At 48.9% G+C, this 12,640-nt stretch overlaps 1 protein-coding gene and 1 pseudogene across 1 annotated transcript in view; both read left to right on the top strand.

Moving 5' to 3' along the window:
• LOC124775106 (protein scabrous) overlaps window positions 1–12,640 on the top strand; it is a 203,844-nt gene that overhangs the window by 44,019 nt on the left and 147,185 nt on the right. Inside the window, exon 2 of the mRNA XM_047249935.1 lies at window positions 1,848–2,181. Coding sequence (XP_047105891.1) covers window positions 1,848–2,181 — 334 coding nt within the window. The remainder of the gene's footprint in view (window positions 1–1,847; window positions 2,182–12,640) is intronic.
• Window positions 10,661–10,778, top strand: LOC124720479 (annotated as a pseudogene).

Here is a 12,640-nt window from a genome sequence, read left to right as displayed (position 1 = left end):
CAGTTACAGACACTGAAAGTGGGGCCGGCCGGGGTGGTCGAGCGTTTCTAGGCGCTACAGCCTGGAACCGCGCGACCGCTAGGGTCGCAGGTTCGAATCCTGCCTCGGGCATGGATGTGTGTGATGTCCTTAGGTTAGTTAGGTTTAAGTAGTTCTAAGTTCTAGGGGACTGATGGCCTCAGCAGTTAAGTCCCATAGTGCTCAGAGCCATTTGAACACTATTCTTGGTTTAAAAACTTGCAGTGGCCACCAAACTGTCCAGACTGCTGTTCAGAAGATACCTCCAACCCCTCGTACTCTTACGGATTTATAGACAGCCCTGAAGGATTCAAAAAATGTTCAAATGTGTGTGAAATCTTATGAGACTTAACTGCTAAGGTCTTCAGTCCCTAAGCTTACACACTACTTAACCTAAATTATCCTAAGGACAAAGACACACACTCATGCCCGAGGGAGGACTCGAACCTCCGCCAGAACCAGCCGCACAGTCCATGACTGCAGCGTCATAGACCGCTCGGCTAATCCCGCGCTGCGAAGGATTCATGGTGTCAGTTCCGTCCAGCACTACTTCGGACATTAGTCGAGTCTATGCCACGACGTCTTGACGCACTTCTGCGTGTTCGCGGGGCCGTACGCGATAGTAGGCAGGTGTACTAGTTGATTTGGCTCTTCAGTGTGTTATGGCCTATCCTATTGATTGTGAAGACCAACGCATTAACATGAGCCGTACGCTGTTGAGTTTTGTAGCGTGGTCAAGTTGCAGGTGTTCGTGGACAAGGGCTAGATGTTAGCGAATGTTCGGGTAAAATTAGTGGATTCTCTGGGCCCTTTCACTGTCGACCCATTAGTTGTACGAGGGTCACTCCGGAAGAAATGCACACTATTTTTGTACAAATACTGCTTTCATTCTGCATTTGTGGAAGTTTTACAGTGTGTAGTTACATCATTCCCGCTTGTTTTCAAACTTAGTTCAACCTGTTCCCGTGAGTGGCGCCGGCACAGCATGTCTTCAAGATGGCTGCTAGACTTGACGTTCGTCAGAAGCAACGTGCTGTCATAGAATTCCTGTGCTGTGAAAACGAGACAGTGGGAAACATCCACAAGAGGTTGAAAAAGGTGTATGGAGATGCTGCTGTCGATCGCAGTACAGTTGGTCGGTGGGCAAGCAGGTTATGCGATGAAAGCGGGCACGGGAATATTGAGGATTGTCCTCGCAGCGGCAGGCGTCGTACTGCACACACTCCAGACAATGTGCAGGGAGTTAACGAATTGGTGACTGCTGACAGATGGACCACAGTGAACGGATTGTCACGCTACGTTGGGATAGGAGAAGGAAGTGTTTGCAGAATACTGAAAGTGTTGGCGTTAAAAAAGACTTGTACCAGGTGGGTTCCCAGGATGTTGACAGTTGCTCACAAAGATGGACAACACTGTAACACCCGCCTTACAGTCCTGACCTGGGCTCCATGCGGCTATCATCTCTTTGGGGAACTGGAAGACTCTCTTCGTGGAACAAGGTTTGAAGATGATGTCTCGCTTGTGCACCCTGCCAAACAGTGGCTCCAACAGTTTGGTTCAGAATTTTACCATGTGGATATACAGGCGCTGGTTCCAAGATGGCGTAAGGCATTTGAGAGGGATGGAAATTATGTGGAGAAATGCAAATATTGTTCGTAAAGGATGTATCTACACACTGTAAAACTTTCAAACATGTAGGATAAAAGATGGATTTTTTAAAAAATAGTGTGCATTTCTTTTGGAGTGACCCTCGTATCTGGCATACAGTGACTTTCTCGTTGAGGAGTTGGACCTCGCTTGTTAGCGTGTGTGTGTTTTGTGCTTTGCAGACAGGAGGTGGAGTCGCTGCGCGGCAACCGGCAGCGGAACGACCACCTGCGCGTGCAGTGGCTGTCGAGCGCGGTGTCCGAGCTGCGCGCCGAGCTGTCCGAGGTGTCGGAGCGCGAGCGCAACGCCAGCGGCCAGCTGCGGCAGGCCGTGCAGGCGCTCGCCGGCGCCGACGCGCTGCGCGCCGACGCGGCCGAGGCGCGCGCCCACATGGCGGCGGTGCGCGCGGACGCGGCGCGCGCCCTGGCCAGGGCCGACGGCGCCGCCGACGACGCCAAGCAGGCCGCCGTCGACGCGCACGCTGCCAGCGCCAAGTGCGCCGCCGTCCGCCAGCAGGTAGGGGCCTCGCACCACCACCACCACCACCACCACCACCACTTCGTGTTTAGTTCCAGAGATGTCCCGTCTTGACACTAAACGTCGTACTCGGAGACACATATTTCGCTGAAAGTGCACTTACGCTGTCGGAGGATTTTCCATTGCGTCCCGACGTTGGTAATAGTACGCGAGATGAATGATGGGAAGTAAACACGACAAATGAATCATATGTAGATAGCTAAACCGACCCACATTCGCAATTTTCTTTGTTTCGTAATTGAAGTTGCTATGCAAATTGAAGATGGAAGGAAAGAAAGGAAAGGGAAGTGAAGGAATTATTGATCGCAGCCGCATAGGGACTTGATACGGAATCAGCGGCGACGCTCGAAAATGTGTGCCGGATCGGTATTCGAACGCGGGATCCTCTGCTTACTAGGCAGCTCTGTTAACAACTTTGCCACCCGGACACGTGTTTATCACAACTGCGCGGACACGTCCGATAGACCAGACACTACGCATTCATGTAACTGATTTGTCTCGATGGGCCTGAATCCAACATCTTCAATGCTGATGCGCAATTACGTTCGACCTCCTGCGGGAGTCTTAAAGTGGCGAGCATGGACAACACGGACGGATAACATTTCTTGCACGTTCTTCATTTCTTACGCCAGAGTCCCGCAGCAATCGCAAGGTCGGCGTGGTTACAACGGAATTGGCAGTGTTAGTTTGAGGGATGGCCGGATGCCCTTTCTGCCGCCACCCCGTACCCCCCAGGACGGAATCAGTGTACCCCAACTGTCTGCGTCTAGTGGAAATTGTGAATTAGCGCGGACGTGTTTCAAATGTCTGCGACGCGTGTAACTGAGGCGGAACGTGGGGACCAGCCCGGTATGCACCTAGCGGGATGTGGAAAACCCCCTAAAACCACATCCAGGCTGATCGGCACACCGGGTCTCCGTTTAATACCCCAGGTGGATTCGATCCGGGGCCGCCGCGCCTACCCGAGTCCAGGAAGCAGCGCGTCAGCGTTCTCGGCTACCGTGGCGGGTAATGACATTGCTTTCACTAACAGCTGTTTAATAAAGTGATATTTTGTTTCACGCGCAGCAACTGAAACTTCCTGCCTGATTACAACCTCGGAAATCGTGACAAATTTGGAAAAAAGCAGCCAAATACACTCCTGGAAATTGAAATAAGAACACCGTGAATTCATTGTCCCAGGAAGGGGAAACTTTATTGACACATTCCTGGGGTCAGATACATCACATGATCACACTGACAGAACCACAGGTACATAGACACAGGCAACAGAGCATGCACAATGTCGGCATTAGTACAGTGTATATCCACCTTTCGCAGCATTGCAGGCTGCTATTCTCCCATGGAGACGATCGTAGAGATGCTGGATGTAGTCCTGTGGAACGGCTTGCCATGCCATTTCCACCTGGCGCCTCAGTTGGACCAGCGTTCGTGCTGGACGTGCAGACCGCGTGAGACGACGCTCCATCCAGTCCCAAACATGCTCAATGGGGGACAGATCCGGAGATCTTGCTGGCCAGGGTAGTTGACTTACACCTTCTAGAGCACGTTGGGTGGCACGGGATACATGCGGACGTGCATTGTCCTGTTGGAACAGCAAGTTCCCTTGCCGGTCTAGGAATGGTAGAACGATGGGTTCGATGACGGTTTGGATGTACCGTGCACTATTCAGTGTCCCCTCGACGATCACCAGTGGTGTACAGCCAGTGTAGGAGATCGCTCCCCACACCATGATGCCGGGTGTTGGCCCTGTGTGCCTCGGTCGTATGCAGTCCTGATTGTGGCGCTCACCTGCACGGCGCCAAACACGCATACGACCATCATTGGCACCAAGGCAGAAGCGACTCTCATCGCTGAAGACGACACGTCTCCATTCGTCCCTCCATTCACGCCTGTCGCGACACCACTGGAGGCGGGCTGCACGATGTTGGGGCGTGAGCGGAAGACGGCCTAACGGTGTGCGGGACCGTAGCCCAGCTTCATGGAGACGGTTGCGAATGGTCCTCGCCGATACCCCAGGAGCAACAGTGTCCCTAATTTGCTGGGAAGTGGCGGTGCGGTCCCCTACGGCACTGCGTAGGATCCTACGGTCTTGGCGTGCATCGGTGCGTCGCTGCGGTCCGGTCCCAGGTCGACGGGCACGTGCACCTTCCGCCGACCACTGGCGACAACATCGATGTACTGTGGAGACCTCACGCCCCACGTGTTGAGCAATTCGGCGGTACGTCCACCCGGCCTCCCGCATGCCCACTATACGCCCTCGCTCAAAGTCCGTCAATTGCACATACGGTTCACGTCCACGCTGTCGCGGCATGCTACCAGTGTTAAAGACTGCGATGGAGCTCCGTATGCCACGGCAAACTGGCTGACACTGACGGCGGCGGTGCACAAATGCTGCGCAGCTAGCGCCATTCGACGGCCAACACCGCGGTTCCTGGTGTGTCCGCTGTGCCGTGCCTGTGATCAATGCTTGTACAGCCCTCTCGCAGTGTCCGGAGCAAGTATGGTGGGTCTGACACACCGGTGTCAATGTGTTCTTTTTTCCATTTCCAGGAGTGTATTTCTGATACGAGTAAACCAAAATTATGGGATTGCATGATTCTCATTGGCTACCGTATACCCTATAGTCCGCCGATCAGCTACGGCCAACGATAACGATAACGAACTGCCAACAGCAGCACGAACCGAAATCCACCGGCAGCGAAAGTTACATTGATGAATGAGATTGAGTGAAAGCGGAATACGAATGTGTAACATCCCCAAGAAAAGCTCATAAGAAATTCTCATTAATTTTTTTTTAACTAGCGATAATTCTGCTAACGACGTATGGCATGGCATTGAGGGGCATTCTCAGCTGCCTAATCAGAAATATCACTAAGCCTTCGCTAAGTGAAGAGCAGTGGCTTACGTCTAAGTGTTAAGTGTAGCTGCTGTAATGGGTATATCTGCAGAACCTTCTCCTCTTGCATAGCACCGAGACGGGTTTAAACGTCCCCATCCGACGGAAGGATCACTATCTATAGTATGTCACGTGTCGTCTCTTAGTGAGACACTGCGCTGATGTTAGGAATTTAATCCACGATGTTGGCGTAATTTATGGCGCACGGGAACCTTACGTCACCACCTCGTCTTCCGCTTACTGGCCGAATACCGCCAGTGAACATTTATTCCAGGTCCAGGATTCAAACTGGCATCATCGCGATGGAGCGCGTTAGCTACCTCGTCCAAGGAAGCGGGCGTTTTGCTGTTAAAGACACGATATGTCAGTCACGGGGGAAGAGGGTCCACCGAAGAGCTACGTTTTTTTCCCTTTGAACTTTATTCGCAGACTGGTTTAGACCTGTGAATAATGTTGAGAGAAAAATGAGAGTTTTTCGGTAGATCTTATTGCACTTCAAAAAGGATTTCCCCTCCAAAGACTCAGTTCAAGCGTTCACCACGTGGAAAAGCATTTAGAAAAGCGATGTAATGTCATCGACGCTGACTATGCTAATTATCTCTTCGAGTAAAGAGGACGCTGAACCGAGAGATGGGAGGTGTCCACTGCTCTGCGGTACTCATGATGCCACCTCCGAAGCATGCGAAAGCATTGCATGAAATTTTCTCGGGTTTCTAGCCGCATCAAGTGGTTATTCATCTACAAACATTCGGATCTGGGCCCTCGGTCATTTTGAAGTGACACGTTCTAGTTACCATTTAGTCATACCGTACACAGGTTTTGCAAAGATAAACTATGGTACACATTTGTAATGGACTTCGTCTGATTACGGCGACAGTGCAATGCTAGAATGTCCCTGTGCACACTTAAATGTAGTGGTACACTGAAAGTCTTGAATTTGGCAAACAATGGCTTTACATGAAAGTAATGCCTGTAAATACACAAACCGACGTAAGCCGATTAGCTGCTAACAGCAGTGCAAAGCGACCATGTGTTCGAATATCTCGGTTCCGTTCTGTTATGTTGTGATGGAAACAGGAAATTATGCTGATATACCTAATGTTATGGTACTAAATAAGCACCCGTTTTCTATATAATATGTGTGAAAGCCAAAAGGCAGTAAAAAGAGGGCATCCAAGTGAAGGATAATCGTTGGTTGCCACTAGCACAAAATTCCAAATTCTGAAGGCACCCACAAACTACTGTTAAAAGGAACCATCAGTCAAACTAATACTACTGTAAATCACTTCAAAACGCTACAAAAAATTCAAACTGCGTTTTTTTTGTCCAACTATAGTTTATTGTTCAGAATTGCAAACAGCTCACATTGATGCAATTTTCATCAAAGCAGCAACATTTTGTGTCGGAACTACAAGTCAAATGACCTCATGTGAGTTATCAACACAGATCAGAAAATTGTTTGCAAGATGTGGTTTTTCATGCTATGATGTTGTAAATTCGTACATCACTCAGTTATAATATTTGAATAGGACACGCCGGTGTCAGTTTTGCAAAATTTTCATCGAAATGACAATCCCGGACGCGTGCTGTAGTAATACTAGCAGCACGCTTGCCATTGGCTAGTCAGAGAAACGCAAAGTCCGTTATCGAATGAAGCCATCTGTTGCCTTCTTGAGCACCTGATTCGCGATGTAAAGCTATTTAGGTGTCAGAAATCAAATTTAGCTTTCCGATATTTTATCGTGAGTCATACACAACACGGCCGGAGGAACACTGTTCATGGTGAAGAAGTCGTCGAGATTAGTGTCTTAGATACGTAAAGGGATACTAAAGCAAGTACACTACTGGCCATTAAAATTTCTACACCAAGAAGAAATGCAGATGATAAACGGGTATTCATTCCACAAATATATGATACTAGAACTGTCAATTTTTTCACGCAATTTAGGTGCATAGATCCTGAGAAATCAGTACCCAGAACAACCATCTCTGGCCGTAATAACGGCCTTGATACGCCTGGGCATTGAGTCAAACAGAGCTTGGATGGCGTGTACAGGTACAGCTGCCGATGCAGCTTCAACACGATACCACAGTTCATCAAGAGTAGTGACTGGCTTATTGTGACGAGCCAGTTGCTCGGCCACCATTGACCAGACGTTTTCAATTGGTGAGAGATCTGGAGAATGTGCTGGCCAGGGCAGCAGTCGAACATTTTCTGTATCCAGAGAGGCCCGTACAGGACCTGCAACATGCGATCGTGCATTATCCTGCTGAAATGTAGGGTTTCGCAGGGATCGAATGAAGGGTAGAGCCACGGGTCGTAACACATCCTAAATGTAACGTCCACTGTTCAAAGTGTCGTCAATCCGAACAAGAGGTGACCCAGACGTGTAACCAATGGCACCCCATACCATCACGCCGGGTGATACGCCAATATGGTGATGACAAATACACGCTTCCAATGTGCGTTCACCGCGATGTTGTCAAACACGGATGCGACCATCATGATCCTGTAAACAGAACCTGGATTCATCCGAAAAAATGACGTTTTGCCATTCGCGTACCCAGGTTCGTCGCTGAGTACACCATCGCAGGCGCTCCTGTCCGTTATGCTGTCCTTGGTGTTAGGGCTGATAGTCCATGCTGCTGCAAACGTCGTCGAACTGTTCGTGCAGATGGTTGTTGTCTTGCAAACGTCCTCATCTGTTGACTCAGGGATCAAGACGTGGCTGCACGATCCATTACAGCTATGCGGATAAGATGCCTGTCATCTCGACTGCTAGTGATACGAGGCCGTTGGGATCCAGCACGGCGTTCCGTATTACCCTCCTGAACCCACCGATTCCATATTCTGCTAAGTCATTGGATCTCGACCAACGGGAGCAGCAATGTCGCGATGCGATAAACCGCAATCGCGATAGGCTACAATCCGACCTTTATCAAAGTCGGAAACGTGATGGTACGCATTTCTCCTCCTTACACGAGGCATCACAACAACGTTTCACCAGGCAACGCCGGTAAACTTGTGTTTGTGTATGAGAAATCGGTTGGAAACTTTCGTCATGTCAGGACATTGTAGGTGTCGCCACCGGCGCCAACCTTGTGTGAATGCTCTGAAAAGCTAATCATTTGCATATCACAGAACTTCTTCCTGTCAGCCGGCCGTAGTGGCCGAGCGGTTCTAAGCGCTACAGTCTGGAACCGCGCGACCGCTACGGTCGCAGGTTCGAATCCTGCCTCGGGCATGGATGTGTGTGATGTCCTTAGGTTAGTTAGGTTTAAGTTGTAGGGGACTGATGACCTCAGCAGTTAAGTCCCATAGTGCTCAGAGCCATTTGAACCATTTTTTTCTTCCTGTCGGTTAAATTTCGCGTCTGTAGCATGTCATCTTCGTGGTGTAGGAATTTTAATGGCCAGTAGTGTATTAATCACTCGATTATGTCCCAGAAGTAGACCAAAAATTTCTTCACTGCCTTGGTTTCGAACAAAGCTTCGTGAAATTATCCTCGGTTGCAGGATAAATCCCGCAACTGGAAACGCCAACTCAAATATTTCCAGTTGGAATAACTCTGCTCCACTACTTGCTCGCTCTGTATTTTTCGAACAGCCCGCTTTACATGATTATCGTCTGTAGCGGCGTTTTCAAAACAGTAAACTACACAGTCGTCTGGCTGTACGTTAAACTACCCGCTCCTTTAGGACTGGCTGCATGTGTCAGTTTCCGTGCGTAGGAGAATGCACTGAGGCGTTCTAACGAGCAGCCACACTGAGGGGTTCTTCACTTTGAGGCCCTCGCTGGTGGGAGCGCATTCTCTGGGATGCCCGTCGCAGTACTTGGCAGCGAGTGCGCCCCAGCGGGACGAGCCGCGCACGAGGGCGGTCCGAGAGCGCAGCCGCCGGCGCGGAGGGTTGCCATGGCAACAGTTAGGCCATCAGCTGGAGGGCCCTCGACGCCGCGAGGCTGTGTGTGCCCTCCTCTCAGCGACCCACGCTAAACGCCGCCCGGCACGGCGCCACGTGCCCTGCTGTCGGAGCTTGCAAGGACTCCTAATCCTCGTGCAGAATGCGGAGACGTTGTGTGTGTCCGGATATATATATGCCTAAGGCGTCGATATGCAATTATAAATATTGAAATATTTTTTTTAATAATCGGATCAGTAGATATAAAAAATTTCTCTTCAAAGCACTCGGTCTTCATGCCACAAGTGGCCCACCGGGACCATCCGACCGCCGTGTCATCCTCAGATGAGGATGCGGATAGGAGGAGCGTGTGGACAGCACACCGCTCTCCCGGTCGTTATGATGGTTTTCTTTGACCGGAGCCGCTACTGTTCGGTCGAGTAGCTCCTCAAGTGGCATCACGAGGCTGAGTGCACCCCGAAAAATGGCAACAGCGCATGGCGACCCGGATGGTCACCCATCCAAGTGCCGGCCACGCCCGAGAGCGCTTAACCTCGGTGATCTGATGGGAACCGGTGTTTCCACTGCGGCAAGGCCATTGGAAAATTTTTCTATTACCCCAATACGAAATCCCTAACCCATAACGATAGTTCTGACAATTTCTGCTTGTGAATTTTAAATGGCTGTGAGAATACTTGTAAGTTTTATAACGTAAAACTTGGGGCGCATCCAGTACATAACTGGTGGCTAAGTAGTTCCTAACTGTTGAATGTGCCCCACGGTTTCCATTATAAACCTTACAAGTACTGTCGTAGCTATTAAAAATACACGAGAACAAGTTTTTAGGAGTCTCTCTATAAAACGAGGAACATCTATAGAGCTAGGAGAAAATATTATATAGTTTTCAGTCCGATTTAAAAACTTGCTATCCTAAAAATATTTATTTAAATAATTATTTTCCGGTTTTTAATATTGTGTCTGCGAAATTTCTCAACGGATTTTAAACATTTGATGAATTATATGTATACTGATAACTGACTACTGATCAACATTACATCAGTATTTACTTCATTTGCAAACTAATCTCTATTATCTACATCTGCATCCATAGTCCGCAAGCCACCTGACGGTCTGTGGCGGAGGGTACTTTGAGTACCTCTATCGGTTATCCCTTCTGCTCCAGTCTCGAATTGTTCGTGGAAAGAAAGATTATCGGGGTGCCTCTGTGTGGGCTCTAATCTCTCTGATTTTATCCTCATGGTCTCTTCGCGATATATACGTAGGAGGATGCAATATACTGCTTGACTCATCGATGAAGGTATGTTCTCGAAACTTCAACAAAAGCCCGTACCGAGCTACTGAGCGTCTCTCCTGCAGAGTCTTCCACTGCAGTTTATCTATCATCTCCGTAACGCTTTCGCGATTACTAAATGATGCTGTAACGAAGCGCGCTGCTCTCCGTTGGATCTTCCCTGTCTCTTTTATCAACCCTATCTGGTACGGATCCCACACTGGTGAGCAATATTCAAGCAGTGGGCGAACAAGTGTACTGTAACCTACTTCCTTTGCTTTCGGATTGCATTTCCTTAGGTTCTTCCAATGAATCTCAGTCTGGCATGCGCTTTACCGACGCTTTATGAGCAGGTAGCTGGGTTGGTTGCCAACGGCCTTGCCGCAGTGGTAACACCGGTTCCCGTCAGTTCACCGAAGCGAAGCGCTGTCGGACTGAGCTAGCACTTGGATGGGTGACCATCCGGTCTGCCGAGCGCTGTTGGCAAGCGGGGTGCCCTCAGCCCTTGTGAGGCAAACTAAAGAGCTACTTGATTGAGAAATAGCGGCTCGGGTCTCGGAAACTGACATACGGCCGGGAGAGCGGTGTGCTGCACACATATCCGCATCCAGTGATGCCTGTGGGCTAAGGATGACACGGCAACTGGTCGGTACCGTTGGGCCTTCATGGCCTATTTGGAAGGAGTTTAGTTTTTAGTTTTTATTTAGGTTGGTTAGTAATTCCAGGCACTCCTGGCACAAGCAAGCCATTAACTTTTATTTTCTCTTGCGCAGCAGGTCCTGTATTGAAATGTGGACCCGTGAACACAAAACGGTTAGTATATACTGACAGGCGTAGCCCACTTACTGGTGCATTCATATCCGTGCAGAAAGCATCAGGTGGTAAAATATGTGATGTGTGTGTGCGGGACGACTGTTAACGCAGAGAGAAAACAGCTAACACACTGTAGTGAGTACATATTACGGTACCAGTGATCACAGTATCTGTACTCACCTGCCTAATACCGTGTATATACTAGCTTCTTATTCGCAGCTTCGCCTGTGTATGCGTATATCACATATATAGTAAACATCTCCTCCTCCTCCTCCTATCTCTGTCCGTCTCCCACCCCCCGCCCCCCCATACCGTACCCCTGTCTTCCTCTGGTCAGCCGTGCCTGTCCGCTGGGGTACCGCCAGGAACGCACTGCGATAATAACCGTAGGGTAGCACCGAACAAACATCGCGTCTTAATAATTTTGTATTAAAAATGAAGAAATTCCTCCAGCTGTATTTAAGGTGTCTTATTTTATTTTGGCAACTAGTTTCAACGTTGTAACAACGTCATCTTCAGGCCCATACACTTGTTGACGTCAACTGCGTGTGGCTCATACTTGAAGTCAGTGGTGAGATATCGACCTGCTCCGTGTGGAAGGTGGGTAGTAACTAGTACGAAGATTCAACTCCACAATATCTGTCCTCATTTGCCTAACACCCTGTGTATACTAGGTTGCCAGCTGTATATACTATCTTCTTACTCGCAGCTTCGCCAGTGTCACGTATATAGTAAACATCTCCTCCTCCTCTCTCTGTCCACCTGCCCCCTCCGCCCCCGCCCCCCTCTCTGTCGGGTAGCACCGAACAAACATCACGTCTAAGTCATTTTGCAGTTTTCTTGATCTTTTTATGACTTTAATAGATGGTAAACGGCAGCATCGTCTGCAAACAAAGGTGGATGCTCAGAGCGTCTCCTAAGTCATTTACCGGGTGATCAAAAAGTCAGTATAAATTTGAAAACATAAACCAAGGAATAATGTAGATAAAGAGAGATAAAAATTGACACACATGCTTGGAATGACATGAGGTTTTATTACAACCACCCCATATTGCTAGACGCGTGAAAGATCTCTGCGCGCGTTGTTTGGTGATGATCGTGTGTACAGCCGCCACTTTTCGTAATGTTTGGCCTCCCAGGTCCCCAGACCTCAAACCGTGCTATTATTGGCTTTGGGGTTACCTGAAGTCGAATCGTGATCGACCGAGTTCTCTAGGGATACTGAAAGACAAAATCCGACGCCAATGGCTCGCAATAACTGCGGACATGATTTACAGTACTGTTCACAACATTATTCCTCGACTACAGCTATTGTTGAGGAATGATGGTGGACATATTGAGCATTTCCTGTAAAGAACATCATCTTTGCTTTGTCTTACTTTGTTATGCTAATTATTGCTATTCTGAACAGATGAAGCGCCATCCGTCGGACATTTTTTGAACTTTTGTATTTTTTTTTTTTTTTTTTTTTTTTTTGGTTCTAATAAAACCCCATGTTATTCCAAGCATGTGTGTCAATTTGTACCTCTCGATCT

This window comes from Schistocerca piceifrons, chromosome 1 (genome assembly GCF_021461385.2).
Source record: "Schistocerca piceifrons isolate TAMUIC-IGC-003096 chromosome 1, iqSchPice1.1, whole genome shotgun sequence".
Lineage (NCBI taxonomy): Eukaryota > Metazoa > Arthropoda > Insecta > Orthoptera > Acrididae > Schistocerca > Schistocerca piceifrons.
Note: the sequence above shows the minus strand (reverse complement) of the source record. Positions and strands in the feature narration are given on the sequence as shown.